General features: G+C 41.4%; 2 protein-coding genes across 3 annotated transcripts in view; one reads left to right on the top strand and one right to left on the bottom strand.

The window, feature by feature from the left end:
• The window catches only part of LOC133541513 (protein HID1-like), a 36,839-nt gene extending 22,108 nt beyond the window's left edge, over positions 1 to 14,731 (top strand). Inside the window, exons 14-19 of the mRNA XM_061884966.1 lie at positions 5,011 to 5,238; positions 7,301 to 7,437; positions 7,512 to 7,598; positions 11,500 to 11,591; positions 11,673 to 11,831; positions 13,229 to 14,731. Of these exons, the coding sequence (XP_061740950.1) occupies positions 5,011 to 5,238; positions 7,301 to 7,437; positions 7,512 to 7,598; positions 11,500 to 11,591; positions 11,673 to 11,831; positions 13,229 to 13,292 (767 nt within the window). The 3' untranslated portion in view covers positions 13,293 to 14,731. The remainder of the gene's footprint in view (positions 1 to 5,010; positions 5,239 to 7,300; positions 7,438 to 7,511; positions 7,599 to 11,499; positions 11,592 to 11,672; positions 11,832 to 13,228) is intronic.
• LOC133541515 (proton channel OTOP2-like) overlaps positions 11,428 to 20,441 on the bottom strand; it is a 29,035-nt gene continuing 20,021 nt past the window's right edge. The window contains exon 7 of one of the 2 annotated variants that reach the window (XM_061884968.1): positions 11,428 to 11,921. In XM_061884968.1, coding sequence (XP_061740952.1) covers positions 11,823 to 11,921 — 99 coding nt within the window. In that variant the 3' untranslated portion in view covers positions 11,428 to 11,822. Of the gene's footprint in view, positions 11,922 to 13,393; positions 17,218 to 20,441 lie in introns of those variants that run through there. The other variant, XM_061884967.1, reaches the window with a different exon arrangement.

Below are 20,441 nucleotides of genomic sequence, written 5' to 3'. Positions count from 1 at the left end.
AAAAAGTCGCCTCTTACCGGAGATCTGCGGAGCTTGCGCCGTCCATGCGGCTGCCGTGATTTCCCTCAGAGACTGGAGTCAAGACACCCGTGGACACACACCTCTGACTATCAGGTACTGTTTAACTCACTAAAACACTAGCAACACAATAGAAAGATAAGGGATTTCCCAGAATTATCCTAGTAAATGTGTCTAAAAACATCTGCAACGCTCCCAATGCAATTGCCTTTTTTTTTTAACTTAATATATATATATTTTTTTCTAGTCCTTCGCTATCAATATCCTCATCCACAAATCTTTCATCCTCACTCAAATTAATGGGAAATTGTCGTTTTCTCGGTCCGAATAACTCTTGCTGCTGGAGGCTCACGTTATAAACAATGTGAGGAGCCCTACAACCCGTGATGTCACGCGCACATCGTCTGCTACTTCCGCTAAAGGCAAGGCTTTTTTATTAGCGACCAAAAGTTGCTAACTTTATCGTCGATGTTCTCTACTAAATCCTTTCAGCAAAAATTTGGCAATATCGCGAAATGATCAAGTATGACACATAAAATGGACCTGCCATCCCCTTTTAAATAAGAAAATCTCATTTCAGTAGGCCTTTAACGCAGATTAAAAATTTTTTTTTTTTTAAAGTGACACAAACAAGCGTCGACCAACTTCTCGGTTTATAGCAACAACCTGAAATTTGTTTTTATTACATTAAACGAAAAAAAAAAAAGAAAAAAGAAAAAAAAAATATATAATATATATATATATATATTATTTTTTTTAATTTTGGACTTCCCACGGGCGAGAATTGGGGGAGCCTGCCGTTAAGTATACTGTAAATTAAAAAAAATAAAAGAATTAAATGAAAATAAATATATACATATTTGTATTGTTTTATTATTATTTTTTTTATTATTATTTTTTTTAATTATTATTTTTTTTTATTAATATTTTTTTAAATCCGTCCTTTCTAATCCATTTTAGTGCTTGTTACTCTTTGTGTCCCCTGGCTGCTCAAGCAAAACATATTCTCAAAAAATGCATTTTCCCATCGCTAACGTGACATCCAGCCCCCGAGTCAAAAAGTTTGGGTACCCCTGCTTCACACGGCATACTGCTGTAAATGGAAAAGCAGCACCGTAGTTTTTTTACTTTTAAAATTTAGCCAACTGAGCTATCATTTTTACGCCGTAAAAAACATGTATATTTTTTTCCATTTTACACTAAACCACCATAAAAAATGAAAATAAAAAGACTGTACTATATGGTAAAGAAAAACTGACAATACAGTTGATATAATTTTACTGTAAAAATATTTTCATTTACAGTAATATACCGCAAAAGTATTGTCAATTTTACAGTATAATTTGGGCACTGAGCTGCCAGTTTTGTACCGTATAAAAAAGGAGTACTGTTTTTCTATTTATAGTAATATGCTGTAAAAACTCTTAATTTTAATACATTTTCAGAGTGCCATCCATCCATTTCCTCCCGCTTATTCCCTTTTGGGGTCGCGGGGGGCGCTGGCGCCTATCTCAGCTACAATCGGGCGGAAGGCGGTGTACACCCTGGACAAGTCGCCACCTCATCACAGGGCCAACACAGATAGACAGACAACATTCACACTCACATTCACACACTAGGGCCAATTTAGTGTTGCCAATCAACCTATCCCCAGGTGCATGGCTTTGGAAGTGGGAGGAAGCCGGAGTACCCGCAGGGAACCCACGCATTCACGGGGAGAACATGCAAACTCCACACAGAAAGATCCCGAGCCTGGGATTGAACCCAGGACTGCAGGACCTTTGTATTGTGAGGCAGATGCACTAAGCCTTCTTCCACCGTGAAGACCCATCCGTCCATCCATTTTCTACCGCTTATTCCCTTTCGGGGTCACGGGGGGCGCTGGCGCCTATCTCAGCTACAATCGGGCGGAAGGCGGTGTACACCCTGTACAAGTCGCCACCTCATCGCAGGGCCAACACAGATAGACAGACAACATTCAAACTCACATTCACACACTAGGGACCATTTAGTGTTGCCAATCAACCTATCCCCAGGTGCATGGCTTTGGAAGTGGGAGGAAGCCGGAGTACCCGAAAGGGAACCCACGCATTCACGGGGAGAACAGAAAGATCCCGAGCCTGGGATTGAACCCAGGACTGCAGGACCTTCGTATTGTGAGGCAGACGCACTAACCCCTCTTCCAACATGAAGACCATTTTTTTCAAATGCATAGGCAATTATATAATAATGTATCATGAGGCGAATCCTTCTCCATTTCTATTTCTATAATATTCAGTGTCACTGCGACATAGCCCTCAGTGAAAATGAGCTTTAGGATGAGAAGTGCGAAGGACTCAAGCAAACTCAAGGAGTGGTTGACCCTGCTTATTTCATGGAGAAGCAAGCTGACAATACAGAGGCATTGTTGTCTGAGCAACTGAGAAATGTAATTGTCCACGTTGTACCTTCAAGCTGTGCTTTCTTAGAAGAGAGTGATCGATCTAAACATCAGTAGGAATATGACACGGAAGTGTCTTCAACAGCAAGTAAACGGAACGCTCTTTTTGCCTTCATCAAGAAAAATTCTGTAAAACCTTTACAAATTACAACGGAGGACATCGGAGGAGCAGTTGTGAAAGTGGTCTCAAGATTCCGACACACTATATCGCCAAAAGTATTTGGCCACCTGCCTTGACTCACATCAATCAATCAATCAATCAATGTTTATTTATATAGCCCCAAATCACAAATGTCTCAAAGGACTGCACAAATCATTACGACTGCAACATCCTCGGAAGAACCCACAAAAGGGCAAGGAAAACTCACACCCAGTGGGACGCCAGTGACAATGCTGACTATGAGAAACCTTGGAGAGGACCTCAGATGTGGGCACCCCCCCCTCTAGGGGACCGAAAGCAATGGATGTCGAGCGGGTCTAACATGATGCTGTGAAAGTTCAATCCATAATGGCTCCAACACAGCCGCGAGAGTTCAGTTCAAGCGGATCCAAGACAGCAGCGAGAGTCCCGTCCACAGGAAACCATCTCAAGCGGATCAGCAGCGTAGAGATGTCCCCAACCGATACAGGCGAGCGGTCCATCCTGGGTCCCGACGAGCGGTCCATCCTGGGTCTCGACTCTGGACAGCCAGTACTTCATCCATGGTCATCGGACCGGACCCCCTCCACAAGGGAAGGGGGGACATAGGAGAAAGAAAAGAAGCAGCAGATCAACTGGTCTGCCATCCCAGTCCTAACCCATAGGGTTCAACATGACGTCGTTCCACCTTTTGCAGCTATTACAGCATCAACTCTTCTGGGAAGGCTGTCCACAAGGTTGCGGAGTGTGTTTATAGGAATTTTCCACCATTCTTCCAAAAGCGCATTGGTGAGGTCACACACTGATGTTGGTGGAGAAGGCCTGGCTCTCAGTCTCCGTTCTAATTCCATCCCAAAGGTGTTTGTGGAGGACTCGCACCTCCGGGTTCCTCGGACCACCAATGTGAGACATGACAGGCTTCTTTGTCGTTGTGAACAAGGATTTATTTTTCACTGAACCTTCTTTTCTTGCTCCTCTGCTTTTCAGCACTCGCCTATGTTGACAGTCGCGCTCTTTCGGTTGCTTTTCAGCTTTCCTCTGGCGGCTCCGTCTCACTCTCGCTCAATTCGTGCTCGGGTTCCCTCTCGATCGTCAACTCACGTCCTTCTCAGCGGCTGCCTTTTTGTAGAGTGACAGGTGATTAGACAAATGCACCCAGGTGGGCCTCCACACACCTGTCGCCGATCTCGGAGCCAGCCTCGGCACACCCCGCCTCGCTGCAGCTCCGCAGGCCACGCCTCCTCAGTGTTCTGGCGGGTTCAGGTCAGGACTCTGTGCAGGCCAGTCAAGTTCATCCACACCAGACTCTGTCATCCATGTCTTTATGGACCTTGCCTTGTGCACTGTCATAATAATGATAATAATAATAATGGATTAGATTTATACCACGCTTTTCTATTGTTAGATACTCAAAGCGCTCACAGAGAAGTGGGAACCCATCATTCATTCACACCTGGTGGTGGTAAGCTACATCTGTAGCCACAGCTGCCCTGGGGTAGACTGACGGAAGTGTGGCTGCCAGTTTGTGCCTACGGCCCCGCCGACCACCACCAATCATTCACCATTGTGAGCGGCACCGGGGGAAAGGGTGAAGTGTCCTGCCCAAGGACACAACGGCAGCGATTTAAATGTCAATAGGTATTAAGCGAACCTGCAACCCTCAGGTTTCTGGCACGGCCGCTCTACCCACTACGCCATGCCGTCCCAAATGTTGGAAGAGGAAGGGGCCCGCTTCAAACTGTTCCCACAAGGTTGGGAGCATGATATTGTCCAAAATGTTTTGGTATCCCGGAGCATCAAAAATTCCTTTCACTGGAACTAAGGGGCCGAGCCCAACTCCTGAAAAACAACCCCACACCATAATTCATCCTCCACCAAATTTCACACTCCTACCACTTTGTGGCTCAGTTGCTGTTGTTCCCAAACTCTTCCATTTTTGTTATAATAAAGCCGGCAGTTGACTGTGGAATATTTAGGAGCGAGGAAATATGACTGGATCCGTCTGTTCCACGCTGGAAATAACTGAAAGCGGACCATTCTTTGACAAATGTTTGTGGAAACAGTCTCCATGCCTAAGTGCTGGATTTTATACACCTGTGGCAGGGCCAAGTGATTAGGACACCTCATTCTCATCATTTGGTTGGGTGGCCAAATACTTTTGGCAATATAGTGTATCTTGGAGACCATGCTGGACGAGGGAGCTCAGCACCAGCATAACTGTGTGGCACAGCGGCTGAGGATAAGAATGATAATTAGGATCATTTGGTTAGTGACAGTGAAATGAATGGTATACAAAAACCGGGGGATAATGTCACTGAAACGGAATCCTAAGAAAAGTGGGGGGTACGAAACCACCGTATAATCAGTCCGACAGAATGGTCAACGCTCAATGGTCCGACCTGATCTATTCCAGGTAACTGCAACCTGGTGTACGCCATCATCCGCAAGCGCAACGTCTTCCACCAGTTGGCCAACCTGCAGTCGGACCCCGCCTCCATCCAGAAGGCTCTGCAAAGAAAGAGGAAGTCGCCCGACGTCATCTCCCGCACCAGCTCCCAGGAGACGGTGTCCATGGAGGGTTCCCGACCTGCGGTGCCTGCAGAGCCTGGCACTCTGAAGGCCAGTCTGGTGGCCATACCAGGTAAAATAACCTCACATTCTCATGATAATAATGAATAATTTCATTTGTTTTTACGCCCCAAAACACTAAGGCAGGGGTGCCCATTACGTCGATCGCGGGGGGTGTGTCAGTCCATCGCCAGCCAGGCTTTTTAACAAATAGACCTAAAAATTAGTGATCATCAATCTTCACCAAGACGTCACTTGATTGACATTCACGGCACCTGAGGGTCTTGTGAGATGACGCTGGCTGCTGCGAGATCATTATTAAGAAAAAAATGACCGACAGGGCGGAGAGAAACACTTTTTATTTCAACAGACTCTCGCGCCGTACCTTCCGTCAAAACTCTAAAGGCTGACTGCACAGTTCCTATCTTCACAATAAAAGCGCTACTTCATGCTGCCTGCGCTAACAAAATAAGAGTCTCGGAAAGCTGGCGTGCACAAGTGAGTAAGCTACGGAATTTGCCGCCAATGTTTTTCTTATAAAGTGTATGGAAGCTGGATAAATAAGATGCCAAAAACCAACCACTTTCATGTGGTATTTTACAGAAAGGAGGACTTTTTTTCTCCTCCATTCAAAAATGTGGACGTTATCATTACTACTGTCTGATTCCAATCAATGCAAGTCATCAGAATCAGGTAACACACCAATTTATATTCTGGTCTTCAGGAAAGAAAGACATCTATATGTGTTACACATTCTTTTATTATCATTTAACACATTTAACTTGTTAACAAAAACGTGTCTTTCCTAAATAAATAAATATAAATGATATATATAAATGAGGTAGATCCCCTCGATTTGGTCAATTGAAAAGTAGCTCGTCTGCAGAAAAGGTGTGGGCACCCCTGCACTAAGGGCTTGATATACAAAACATATGCATATACTAAAACACGTGCAAACCTGATAGCACACGCAAAGTTGAGCTACTAAACGTGTGCAAAGTGGATTGTGTCTGTAAGGTGAGCAGAGTAAGGCGTGCAATCCATTTTGCGTCTGTCTTCAATAATATGTAAAATCATCAAAGCGCCCAGAATATTGGGAGAAGAAGATGCAAATGTAATTATTTAGTACGGGCAAAGTGATTTATCTATACTTACCACCGTTTTGTCAGCACCAATTTGCGTTTTATTCAGCATGGACGTGCAAACTGACATTTCAACAGGATCTGGGCTTGTGCTGCAAATACAGAGGAGAATCCTCCTTCCTGCGTGTGTGTGTCCACATTTTGGACAGCCAGAAATAAAACATGTTATACATATCATTTCAGCAACATCCTTTTATAATTTTATATCTGCTAAAAATAAAATAATATGACTCCTTTAGTGAGCCCTATAATCTGGTGCACCTTATATATGAAAAAAGGTTACAAATAGACCATTCATCGGCAGTGCGCCTTTTAATCCGGGGCACCTTATGGTCCGGGAAATACGGTATATTGAAACAATGTAATCATGAATAATGGGTACTCAACACTATATTTACAATATAAAGCACTATACTGTACATCAAACAAACATGAGAAGGGGGTTATATTTTGTGATGATTGTTTACTATCAGGGCTTCACGGTGGCAGAGGGGTTAGTGCGTCTGCCTCACAATACGAAGGTCCTGCAGTCCTGGGTTCAAATCCAGGCTCGGGATCTTTCTGTGTGGAGTTTGCATGTTCTCCCCGTGAATGCGTGGGTTCCCTCCGGGTACTCCGGCTTCCTCCCACTTCCAAAGACATGCACCTGGGGATAGGTTGATTGGAAACACTAAATTGGCCCTAGTGTGTGAATGTGAGTGTGAATGTTGTCTGTCTATCTGTGTTGGCCCTGCGATGAGGTGGCGACTTGTCCAGGGTGTACCCTGCCTTCCGCCCGATTGTAGCTGAGATAGGCGCCAGCGCCCCCCGCGACCCCAAAAGGGAATAAGCGGTAGAAAATGGATGGATGGATGTTTACTATCAAAGTAAAAAACATGTTAGCTGCCTCAAACTTAAAAGTCCAGTTAGCACATACTTCTCAGCACTCAACAATTTAATGCTTCATTTACACACATCCTAATCAATTGTTTTCATATATGGCTTTCCTTCCAGGTATTGAAAAACTGACTGAGAAGTCTCAGGTGTCGGAGGACGGCACCATGGTGTCCTTGCCAAAGATGGAACACTCGGAGCAAAATGCAGCCGCGGGAACCAGCGACACCGAGTCCAACTCAGGCCGAGACAATGAAGTCAGTGTTTTTGTTGTTGTTATTGATTATTTTGTGTATTGTCATCAATGTGTGTCACTGATTATTGCTCACAGGATGTGTTCTACACCGAAGCTGAAATGGAGAGAAGTCGTTTGTCAAGCGCTTCTTCAGCATCACCCTGGGCTCCCACAAAAGACTGGGTCAGTAGTAGTACTTGTGTTGTCGTAGTTAACAGTAGTAATGCTAGTAGTAAACAGAAATAAACAAAACTGTACTAGTAGTATCAGTAGTGATAGTTGCAATAATTGTAGTAGTAAACAGTAGTAGGAGTAAACAATAGCAGTTGTAGTAGTATTAGTAAACAGTTGTAGTAGTAGTAAAAACATAAGTGGTATTACTAATCAGTTATAGAAGTAGTTAACAGTAGTAGTAAACGGTTGGCATAGTTAGCAGTAACAGTAAACAATAATAGTAGTAAATAGTACACATTAGTAGGATTAAAGTTAAAGTAGTTGTATTAAATGGTTGTAGCAGTAGTTAGCAGTAATAAACAATAGTAGTAGTAGTAGCAACATGTTTTAGTAGTAGTCAGCAGTAGCTGTAAACGGTTGTAGGAATAGTAAGCAGTAGCAATAAACAGTAGTAGTAATAATAGTAGTATTAGTAGTAGTAAAATGTTTTAGTAGTAGTAAGCAGTAGTTATAAACAGCAGTAGGAGTAGTAATTAGTAGTGTTAGTAGTTATATGAGTATCAGTAAAACGTGTTAGTTGTAGTAAACAGTATTTGTAGTAGTAGTAGTTATATTAGTAGTAGTAAAATGTTTTAGTAGTGTTAAGCAGTAGTTGTAGTATTAGTAGTAGTAGTAAAATGTTTAAACAGTAGCATGCAGTAGTTGTAAATGGTTGTAGGAGTAGTAAGCAGTTGTAATAAACAGTAGTAGTAGTAATAGTACCAGTAAAATGTGTTAGTAGTAGTAAACAATATTGGTAGTAGGAATAAGCATTGTAGCTATAGTAGTAGTATTAATAATAGTAGTAGTAATAGGTGTAATAGTCCTAGTATGTAGTAGTAGTATTAATAATAGTAGTAATAATAGATGTAATAGTCCTAGTATGCAGTAGTAGTAGTAAACAGTAGTATTATTAATAGTAGTAACAATAGATGTAATAGTCTTAGTAAGCAGTAGTATTAGTAAACAGTAGTAGTATTAATAATAGTAACAATAGATGTAATAGTCCTCGTAAATAGTAGTAATAGTAAACAGTAGTAGTATTAGTAGTAATAATAGATGTAATAGTCCTAGTAAGTAGTAGTAGTAAGCAGTAGTAGTAGTAAACAGAGGTAGTATTAATAATAGTAGTAATATTAGATATAATAGTCCTGGTAAGTAGTAGTAGTAGTATTAATAGTAGTAATAGATGTAATAGTCCTAGTAAGTAAGAGTAGTCAGCAGTAGTAGTAAACAGTAGTAATATTAATAGTAATACTAGATGTAATAGTCCTAGTAAGTTGTAGTAGTAAGCAGTAGTAGTAGTAAACAGAGGTAGTATTAATAATAGTACTAATATTAGATATAATAGTCCTAGTAAGTAGTAGTTAGTATTAATAGTAGTAATAGATGTAATAGTCCTAGTAAGTAAGAGTAGTCAGCAGTAGTAGTAAACAGTAGTAATATTAATAGTAATACTAGATGTAATAGTCCAAGGAAGTAGTAGTACTAAGCAATATTAGTAGTAGTAGTAAACAGTAGTAGTATTAATATTAGTAGTAATAATAGATGTAATAGTCCTAGTAAGTAGTAGTAGTAGTATGCAGTAGTAGTAAACAGAGGTAGTTTTAATAATAGTAGTAATAATAGATATAATAGTCCTAGTAAGTAGAAGTAGTATTAATAGTAGTAATAATAGATGTAATAGTCCTAGTAAGTTATAGTAGTCGGCAGTAGTAGTAAACAGTAGTAATATTAATAGTAGTAATAATAGATGTAATAGTCCAAGGAAGTAGTAGTACTAAGCAATATTAGTATTAGTAGTAAACAGTAGTAGTATTGATATTAGTAGTAATAATATATGTAATAGTCCAAGTAGTAGTATGCAGTAGTAGTAAACAGAGGTAGTTTTAATAATAGTAGTAATAAAAGATGTAATAGTCCTAGTAAGTAGTAGTAGTAGTATTAATAATAGTAGTAATAATAGATGTAATAGTCCTAGTAAGTTATAGTAGTCAGCAGTAGTAGTAAACAGTAGTGATATTAATAGTAGTAATAATAGATATAATAGTCCAAGGAAGTAGTAGTACTAAGCAGTAGTAGTATTAATAGTAAGCAGTAGTAGTAAAGAGTAGTAATTTTAATATTAGTAGTTATAATAGATGTAATAGTCCTAGTAAGTAGTAGTAGTATGCAGTAGTAGTAGTAAACAGAGGTAGTTTTAATAACAGTAGTAATAATAGATGTAATAGTCCTAGTAAGTAGTAGTAGTAGTAGTAGTATTAATAATAGTAATAATAGATGTAATAGTCCTAGTAAGTTATAGTAGTCAGCAGTAGTAGTAAACAGTAGTGATAATAATAGATGTAATAGTCCAAGGAAGTAGTAGTACTAAGCAGTAGTAGTATTAGTAGTAAGCAGTAGTAGTAATAATAATAGTAGTAATAATAGATGTAATAGTCCAAGTAAGTAGTGGTACTAAGCAGAAGTAGTAGTAAACAGTAGTAGTAGTATTAAATGGAAGTAGACACAAATGATGACACAAATCTATTTGCTCAAAGTCCGCTGTGTCTAACATCGGGGAAAGTCGTAAAAGGCAAACATATACTGGTAGACCAAAGAAACATCAAGACAGAAAACTTCTAGCTATATGTCTCAAAGAGAAAATGGACAGCAAACAAATAGGAAGAAACTGGAGTCACCGTCTGTGACCAAAGCGTCTAAAGCAGAGGCGTCAAACTCAAACAAAGAGTGGGCCAAAATTTAAAACTGAACAAAGCCATGGGCCAAGGTTGAACAAATAAACCTTTTAATAGGGACCCAAACAAGTTTTGCATTGAATACGGAACAAGCAACGCTTACATAACCTAATAATGCAAAATCAACTTTCAAAAAACCAACGAAAAAACATTAATGGTGTATTAAATACAAATTTAATAAAAAATGGAATGCCTCTTTTCTATTTGCAGCCTTCTGAGGTAAATATCAAGATTAACTTTTTCTACAGGCTAATAAATTTGAAAATAAAATAATGAATAAAATCAACCATTTAGGCCTCTTTACTGCTCAGTTTGTGACACACTGATCTAATCTGATGTGCCCAAGCCATATACCTGGCATCTTTTCTGGGATGCTAGTTAATTAATGTCGGGGTTTGGTGGTAGCGGGGGGTGTATATTGGAGCGTCTCGGAAGAATTAGTGCTGCAAGGGGGTCTAGGAATTTGTTCTTTGGTGTTTATGTTGTGTCACGGTGCAGATATTCTCCCGAAATGTGTTTGTCATTCTTGTTTGGTGTGGGTTCACGTTGCTTGGATGGCAACATATGTTGCTCCAAAACCTGTATGTACTTTACACATCTGTGCCTTCACAGATGTGTAAGTTACCCATGCCTTGGGCACTAATACACCCCCATACACTCACCGATGCTGGCTTTTCAACTTTGCACCGATAACAATCCGGATGGTTCTTTTCCTCTTGGGTTCCGGAGGTCACAACGTCCAAAGTTTCCCAAAACAATTAGAAATGTGGACTCGTCAGACCATAGAAAACTTTTCCAATTTGCATCAGTCCATTTCAGATGAGCTCGGGGCCCAGTGAATTCGGGGTTTCCGGGTGTTGTTGATAAATCGCTTATAGTTTTAACTTGCACTTCCAAATGTAGCGACGAAACTCTAGTTACTGACAGTGGTTTTCTGAAGTGTTCTTGAGTGAATGAACGTCCTCCAAGACACAGTGATTCCTTAATATTCGATAGTTGTAATAGTAGTACTACTACTTACTACTGTAGTAAACAGTTGTTGTGGTAATAGTAGTAGTAAACAGTTGTAGTAGTTGAAGAAGTAATCAGTAGTAGTACATAGAAATAAGAGTGTTTCCTGTCTTCCTTACCAGGTCCTTTCCTGGAAGTGCAAGCTGCCATTACAGACCATCATGCGTCTTCTACAGGTGTTAGTCCCTCAGGTGGAGAAGATCTGCATTGACAAGTAAAGACGTTTATACGTTTTTATTTGCTTTATTTTTTTAACCCACGTTGGGAATAAAAGTCCTCTTTGTCGGTATTTCAGGGGTCTGACGGATGAGTCCGAGATCCTCAAGTTTCTCCAGCACGGAACGTTAGTGGGCCTGCTGCCCGTCCCTCACCCCATCCTCATCAGGAAGTACCAGGCCAACGCTGGCACCGCCATGTGGTTCCGCACCTACATGTGGGGCGTGGTCTATTTGCGGTAAGTCCACCTGCGCGTTTCCGTCCGGGCCGAGCTGGGCCATGTAGACCACTGGTGTCCGCCAGGTCGTTTTACACGGCCCGAGAACGCCTGTGAATAATATGTCAATAAAGTAACTTATCTTTTATCATTAAATGTATTTAGTCTTTCCATTTTGTCACACAAAATATACAGTCGTGGGCAGGGGTTGGGGGTTTATATTGTAGCATTCCGGAAGAGTTAGTGCTGCAAGGGCTCCTGTGTGTTTGTTCTGTTGTGTTACGGTGTGCATGTTCTACCGAAGTGTGTTTGTCATTTTTGTTTGGTGTGGGTTCACAGTGTGGCGCATATTTGTAACAGTGTTAAAGTGGTTTATACGGCCACCCTCAGTGTGACCTGTATGGCTGTTGACCAAGTATGCTTGGATTCACTTGCGTGCATGAAAAGCCGTAGATATTATGTGACTTGGCCGGCACGCAAAGGCAGTGCCTTTAAGGTTTATGGCGCTCTGTACTTCTCTATACGTCCGTGTACACAGCAGCATTTAAAAAGTCATAAATTGTACTTTTTGAAACGGATACCGATAATTTTCGATATTACGTTTTATAGCATTTATCGGCCGCTAATATCGTCAGTCCGATATTATCGGACATCTCTAGTTTTGGGTCATTGTCCTGTTGGAACACCCAACTGCACCCAAGACCCAACCTCCGGACTGATGATTTTAGGTTGTCCTGAAGAATTTGGAGGTAATCCTCCTTTTTCTTTGTCCCATTTACTCTCTGTAAAGCACCAGTTCCATTGGCTGCAAAACAGGCCCAGAGTATAATACTACCACCACCATGCTTGACGGTAGGTGTGGTGTCCCTGGGATTAAAGGCCTCAGCTTTTCTCCTCCAAACATATTGCTGGGTATTGTGGCCAAATAGCTCAATTTTTGTTTCATCTGACATCACTTGGACAAAGATAAAACCTTCCGGAGTAAAGTTCTGTGGTCAGAACCAACACATTTAGCTGAACTGCACCAATTTTGACAAGAGGAATGGTCAAAAATTCAACCAGAAGCTGGGTATTGTGGCCAAACAGCTCAAAGAACTTCCAGAAGGTCTTATCTTTGTCCATGTGATGTCACATTCTGAAGGCCCCGGGCAGATTTGGTACAGCATGGCAACATAAGCTAGCTGAATTCTGATTGGATACAAAAACAGCGCTGGAAGGAGCATAATATGCATGAGAATATGAATCCTTTTAGATATTTAGGGAAAGTAAGTTAAAAAAATACTCCTATCTTTAATTATGATCATGATCATTTTATCTCTTGAAAAAGTTTGGTGTGAAACAAAAATACACCACTAATTAATGGTCTAATCACTGATTTTGTTATCCTAATTTTAATGTTTGTGTACTTCTGCCCCCAGCAACGTGGACCCTCCCATCTGGTACGACACGGACGTGCGCCTCTTTGAAATTCAGAAGATGTAGACGGTCATCCCAACTTCGACGGACCGGATCCCAAGTAAAACTGTGTTAAATTTGCTTCTTACTGTAAAGTCATCATGATGATGCATGTTTTGGGTAGCTCGTTAAGACAGCATAAAGAGAAGATATTTATCCTACTCATCACTATTGTCTGCGGATTACGTCCGTGTTGTTTTGAACTGAAGAACGGGTGCGAAGATGACTGCACTTTTGTTCCCGTCTTTAGAACGTCGTCAGACTTAGAAGTCAGCGTGCAGTCAGTCAAGTCGGACTTGTTTAAGGTAGCGCCACAGGAAGTCATAGTTTTCATCAGGTAACCGAGTTCGGGGTCAGGTGTTATGCTAATGAGCGTGTTGTCTTTCATATCACAGTTTTTTGGAGATTACGCTCCAAGACGAGATATTATAACCACGTTTAGCTTTAAAAACAACACCATTTCCATGATAGACAATTAAAGATGTCCGATATCGGACTACCGATATAGTCGGCCGATAAATGCTTTAAAATGTAATACCGGAAATTATTGGTATCTGTTTGAAAAAGTAAAACTTATGAGTTTTTAAAAACGCCGCTATACGGAGTAGTACACGGGCATGCGGTGAAGTACAGAGCGCCAATCAACCTTAAAGGCACTACCTTTGCGTGCCGGCCCAATCACATAACTACGGCTTTTCACACACACAAGTGAATGCAAGGCATACTTGGTCAACAGCCATACAGGTCACACAGATGGTGGCCGTATAAACAACTTTAACACTGTTACAAATATGCGCCACACTGTGAACCCACACCAAACAAGAATGACAAACACATTTCGGGAGAACATCCGCACCGTAACACAACAGAACAAATACCCAGAACCCCTTGCAGCACTAACTCTTTCGGGACTGTACAATATACACCCCCCAACCCCGTCCACCTCAACCTCCTCATGCTCGCTCAGGGAGAGCATGTCCCAAATTCCAAGCTGCTGTTTTGAGGCATGTTAAAAAAAAAATAATGCACTTTGCAACTTCAATAATAAATTGATAAATTATTCAGTGCCATCTTGGCATTTTTTCCATAACTTGAGTTGATTTATTTTGGAAAACCTCGTTACATTGTTTAATGCGTCCAGCGAGGCATCACAACAAAATTAGGCATAATAATGTGTTAATTCCACGACTGTATATATCGGTAATTAAGAGTTAATAAATATCGGAATATCGGCAAAAAAAGCTATTATCAGACGTCTCTATTGAGGATACTTCATCTTCCTTAGAAGTGAACTTGCACCTTCTTTCATTGTGCTGTAACAGTAAATAGTTTTTATGTATAATATATACTCTTGTGTTTAAAATCCTTAAATTATTCTGAATATATAAATATATTGATATGTGAACAAGTGTTTTGGATTAAATACTTGCATTGGAAAGACTGATTAAAACATATTGAAGTAAAAAGGGGCTGTTTTGCATTGTGACCACCAGATGGCACTGTTTTCTTCTTACACAAGGCCAAAGCCATTTTAGCTTTCATTCATTCGGTACACCTACACCAATACACGTTAAAGTACCAATTATTGTCACACGCTCACACAACACACTAGGTGTGTTAAATTATTCTCTGCATTTGATCCATCACCCCCTGGGAGGTGAGGGGAGCAGTGGGCAGCAGGGGTGGGTGCGCCCGGGAATCATTTTTAGTGATTTAACCCTCAATTCCAACCCTTGATGCTGAGTACCAAGCAGGGAGGTAATGGTATGTTGTCTTTTCAAAAATAGAGCTTAGTTTAATTGAACAAATGTATTATTGTGCTTGTGGAACCGCCGTCGTCATACGGTCTGTATTCTCGTGTTAAATCAGCTACGTGCAGGTAGGTGTACCACCAGTTATGGCCTTTGTTCAACCATAATGACTCTCACAATGGGCATTGCCACACCCTAGTTTGCCTTTTACAAACCCCAAAACCAGTGAAGTTGGCACGTTGTGTAAATGGTAAATGAAACCAGAATACAATGATTTGCAAATCCTTTTCAATTGAATAAACTGCAAAGACAAGCTATTCAACGTTCAAACTGGAAAACTTGATTTTTTTTGCAAATATTACCTCATTTGGAATGGTACAAGTGGCAAAAAAGACTGAGAAAGTTGAGGAATGTGCATCAAACACTTATTTGGAACATCCCACAGGTGGGCACGCTAATTGGGAACAGGTGGGTGCCATGATTGGGTATAAAAGCAGCTTCTATGAAATGCTCAGTCATTTACAAACAAGGATGAGGCGAGGGTCACCACTTTGTCAACAAATTGTTTAAGAAAAAAAATTCAACTAATTATTGCAAGGAATGTAGGGATTTCACCATCTACGGTTCAAAAAGGTTCCGAGAATCTGGAGAAATCACTGCAGCAGCAAGGCTGATAACCATCATTGAATGTCCGTGACCTTGAATCCCTCAGGGGGTACTGCATCAAAAAGCGACAATCAGTGTGTAAAGGATATCGCCTCATGGGTTCAAAAACACTTTAGAAAACCATTGCCGGTAACTACAGTTGGTCGCTACATCTGTAAGTGCAAGTTAAAACTCTACTATGCAAAGCCAAAGCCATTTATCAACAACACCCACAAACGCTGGGGCCGACAACATCTAAGATGGACTGATGCAATGTGTAAAAGTGTTCTGTGGTGTGACGAATCCACATTTCAAATTATTTTTGGAAACTGTGAACATTGTGTCCTCTGGACCAAAGAGGAAAAAAAACATCTGGATTGTTATAGGCGTAAAGTTGAAAAGCCAGCATCTGTGATGGTATGGGGGTGTATTAGTGCCCAAGGCATGGGTAACTTACACATCTGTGAAGGCACCATTAATGCTGAAAGGTACATACAGGTTTTGGAGCAACATATGTTGCCTTCCAGGCAACGTGATCATGGACGCCCCTGCTTATTTCAGCAAGACAATGCCAAGCCAGGTGTTACAACAGCGTGGCTTCATGGTAAAAGAGTGTGGGTACTAGACTGGCCTGTCTGTAGTCCAGACCTGTCTGCCATTTGAAATGTGTGGCGCATTATGAAGCCTAAACAACCTAAGATGTACATCAAGCAAGAATGGGAAAGAATTCCACCGGAAAAGCTGCAAAAATTGGTCTCCTCAGTTCCCAAACCTTTACTGAGTGTTGTTAAAAGGAAAGGCCATGCAACACAGTGGTAAAAATGCCCTTGTGACAACTTTAGTGCAATGTGTTGCTGCTATCAAATTCTAAATTATTTGCAAAAAAAAATGAACATTAAATATCTTGACTTTGCAGTCTATTCAATTGAATATAAGTTGAAAAGGATTAACAAATCATTGTATTCTATTTTTATTTACACAACGTGCCAACTTCACTGGTGTTGGGTGTTGTACATACAAAGAAATATTTCCCAACATAATTTGGAAAATTTCCAGAACACTGATCACATTTTGTCCTCCTGTGACACGTTCACCAAACCTAAACTTGACAATGCCTGGCAGACTCCAATGCTCTCATTTGCAAAATAATTTCCACCTTTAAAAATGTTGCGAATTAATCTGTTCCAGGGTCAAATCGTCACCATCATAAAGCATTTACTTGTACGAGTAATGTTTAAAGTATAACTGAAAGTGTTTAATGATCTAGTAAAACAGTTAATCTACACATATTACCGTACATGATCTAAGGAGTTCTTAGTTTATTGGTAAATTTAAAAATGTCATATTTAAAAAAAAAAAAACATTGGAAATGGAAAGAGGCTGACCTATGTTATAAGATAGACCTCAAAAAGACTGGCGACTGCGTGCATGCGGTAGAAAATCCCGAAAGGGAGTCCTATATTGACAATAGCCGCCCACATAGTGAACTTGTAGAACTTGATCTCCACGCTGTGATCAAACTGGGGGCGAGCACCAAAGGCGGGCATAATCCACAGCTGCCAAAACAAGGACAATTAAGGACATGAAAAATGTGATCAAAAGTTTCCATACACTTGTAAATAACGTAATGTCATGGCTGTCTTGAGTTTCCAATCATTTCTACAACTCTATTTTTTTGTGATAGAGTGATTGGAGCACATACTTGTTGGTCACACAAAACATTCATGAAGTTTGGTTCTTTTATGAATTTATTATGAGTCTACTTGAAAATGTGAGCAAATCTGCTGGGTCAAAAGTATACATACAGCAATGTTAATATTTGCCTACATGTCCCTTGGCAAGTTTCACTGCAATAAGGCGCTTTCGGTTGAATTTTTGACCACAAAATTGGTGCGGTTCAGCTAAATTTGTTGGTTTTCTGACATGGACTTGTTTCTTCAGCATTGTCCACACGTTTAAATCAGGACTTTGGGGAAGCCATTCTAAAACCTTCATTCTGGTCTGATTTAGGTGTTCCTTTACCACTTTTGGGGTCATTATCCTGTTGGAAACACCCAACTGCGCCCAGGACCCAACCTTCGGGCTGAGGATTTTAGGTTTTCCTGAAGAATTTGGAGAAAATCCTTTTTTATTGTCCCATTTTAAATCAGTCAATCAATCAATGTTTGTTTATATAAAATACTACACGGCCTAGCTCCATCCTATCTTGCCGATTGTATTGTACCATATGTCCCGGCAAGAAATCTGCGTTCAAAAGACTCCGGCTTATTAGTGATTCTTAAAGCCCAAAAAAAGTCTGCGGGCTATAGAGCGTTTTCCGTTCGGGCTCCAGTACTCTGGAATGCCCTCCCGGTAACAGTTCGAGATGCTACCTCAGTAGAAGCATTTAAGTCTCACCTTAAAACTCATTTGTATACTCTAGCCTTTAAATAGACTCCCTTTTTAGACCAGTTGATCTGCCGCTTCTTTTCTTTTTCTCCTCTGTCCCCCCCTCCCTTGTGGAGGGGGTCCGGTCCGATGACCATGGATGAAGTACTGGCTGTCCAGAGTCAGGACCAAGGATGAACTGGATCGTCGGGACCCAGGATGGACCGCTCGCCTGTGTATCGGTTGGGGACATCTCTACGCTGCTGATCGGACTCCGCTTGGGATGGTTTCCTGTGGACGGGACTCTCGCTGCTGTCTTGGATCTGCTTTGAACTGAACTCTCGCGGCTGTGTTGGAGCCACTATGGATTGAACTTTCACAGTATCATGTTAGACCCGCTCGACATCCATTGCTTTCGGTCCCCTAGAGGGGGTGGGGGGATTGCACACATTTGAGGTCCTCTCCAAGGTTCTCAAAGTCATCATTGTCACTAGCGTCCCACTGGATGTGAATTCTCCCTGCCCACTGGGTGTGAGTTTTCCTTGCCCTTATGTGGGTTCTTCCGAGGATGTTGTGGTCGTAGTGGTTTGTACAGTCCTTTGAGACATTTGTGATTTAGGGCTATTTAAATAAACATTGATTGATTGATTGATATAGCCCTAAATCACAAGTGTCTCAAAGGGCTGTGCAACGACATCCTCGGTTCAGATCCCACATGAGGGCAAGGAAAAACTCAACCCAGTGGGATGTCAATGTAAATAACTATGAGGAGCCTTGGAGAGGACCGCAGATATGGGTGACCCCTCCCCCCTCTTGGGCGACCGGGGCAATGGACGTCGAGTAGATCTAGCATACTATTATGAAAGTCCAGTCCATAGTGGGGCCAGCAGGGGACCATCCCGAGCAGAGACAGGTCAGCAGCACAGAGACCCCTGACCCCCCACACCCCCCACCCCCATGGGAGGGGCCCTCTCTGTAAAGCACCAGTTCCATTGGCAGCAAAACAGGCCCAGAGCATAATACTACCACCACCATTCTTTACGGTAGGTGTGGTGTTCCTGGGATTAAAGGCCTCACCTTTTCTTCTCAAAAACATATTGCTGGGTACTGTGGCCAAACAAAATTTTTGTTTCATCTGACCACAGAACTTTCCTCCAGAAGGTCTTATCTTTGTCCATGTGATGTCAGGAATGGCCAAATCAGGCTAAAACTAAATTTTTAGAATGGCCTTCCCAAACTCCTGACTTAAACGTGTGGAAAATGCTGAAGAAACAAGTCGATGTCAGAAAACCAAACACATTTGTGATCATATCACACCCATTCTCAAATCACCCCACTGGCTCCCAATTGCATCCCGGACCCAATTTAAGATTAACCTGCTCACTCACCAATGCAACTACGGCAACGACCCCTCCTGGGCAGCATAGATCGGTTGGTAGAGTGGCCGTGCCAGCAACTTGAGGGTTCCAGGTTCGATTCCCGCTCCCGCCATCCTAGTCACTGTTGTTGTGTCCTCAGGCAAGACACTTCACCCACCTGCTCCCAGTGCCACCCACCCTGGTTTAAATGTAACTTAGATATTGGGTTCCACTATGTAAAGTGCTTTGAGTCACTAGATCAGGGGTCGGGAACCTTTTTGGCTGAGAGAGCCATGAAAGCCAAACATTTAAAAATGTATTTCCGTAAGAGCCATATAATATTTAATAACACTGAACACAAACACGTGCATTTTTAAGTAAGACCAACATTTCTAGAGTATAATAGGTCTCTTATTCTTTGTAATAACATTGTTATTCTGAAGCTAACTGTGGTGGGGGCGTGGCCTGTGGGCCTGCAGCAAACTTGGGTGTCCCAGGAACCGGCCTGGAAATCAGCGACAGGTGCGTAGATGGCCCACCTGGGCCTTTTTATCTAATCACCTGTCGCTCTGTTATAAGCAGCAGCCAGGAGGAGAGACGGGGTGGAGGCTGGAGCCAGAGCGCGAGCGAGAGAGAAAAATACAATTGCTGGTAAGCAACTGAGAGACTTATTGAAAAATAAAACAATAATGTAACCCTGAAAAGGGCTCTCATGTCGGTGATTGGTGGTCTGAAGAACCCCCAACACTAACCAATAATAAATAAATTACGACTTAACATTAACGCAACTTATTGAACATAAAAAAAAGCATGAGAATGTTTTTTTATTTTTAACGTTATTTTTAACACTGTGATTACAATTGTGAATTAGTGAATTATATTTATATAGCGCTTTTCTCTAGTGACTCAAAGCGCTTTACATAGTGAAACCCAATATCTAAGTTACATTTAAACCAGTGTGGGTGGCACTGGGAGCAGGTGGGTAAAGTGTCTTGCCCAAGGACACAACGGCAGTGACTAGGATGGCGGAAGCGGGAATCGAATCTGCAACCCTT

This window comes from Nerophis ophidion, linkage group LG23, assembly GCF_033978795.1.
Source record: "Nerophis ophidion isolate RoL-2023_Sa linkage group LG23, RoL_Noph_v1.0, whole genome shotgun sequence".
NCBI classification, from domain to species: domain Eukaryota; kingdom Metazoa; phylum Chordata; class Actinopteri; order Syngnathiformes; family Syngnathidae; genus Nerophis; species Nerophis ophidion.
Note: the sequence above shows the minus strand (reverse complement) of the source record. Positions and strands in the feature narration are given on the sequence as shown.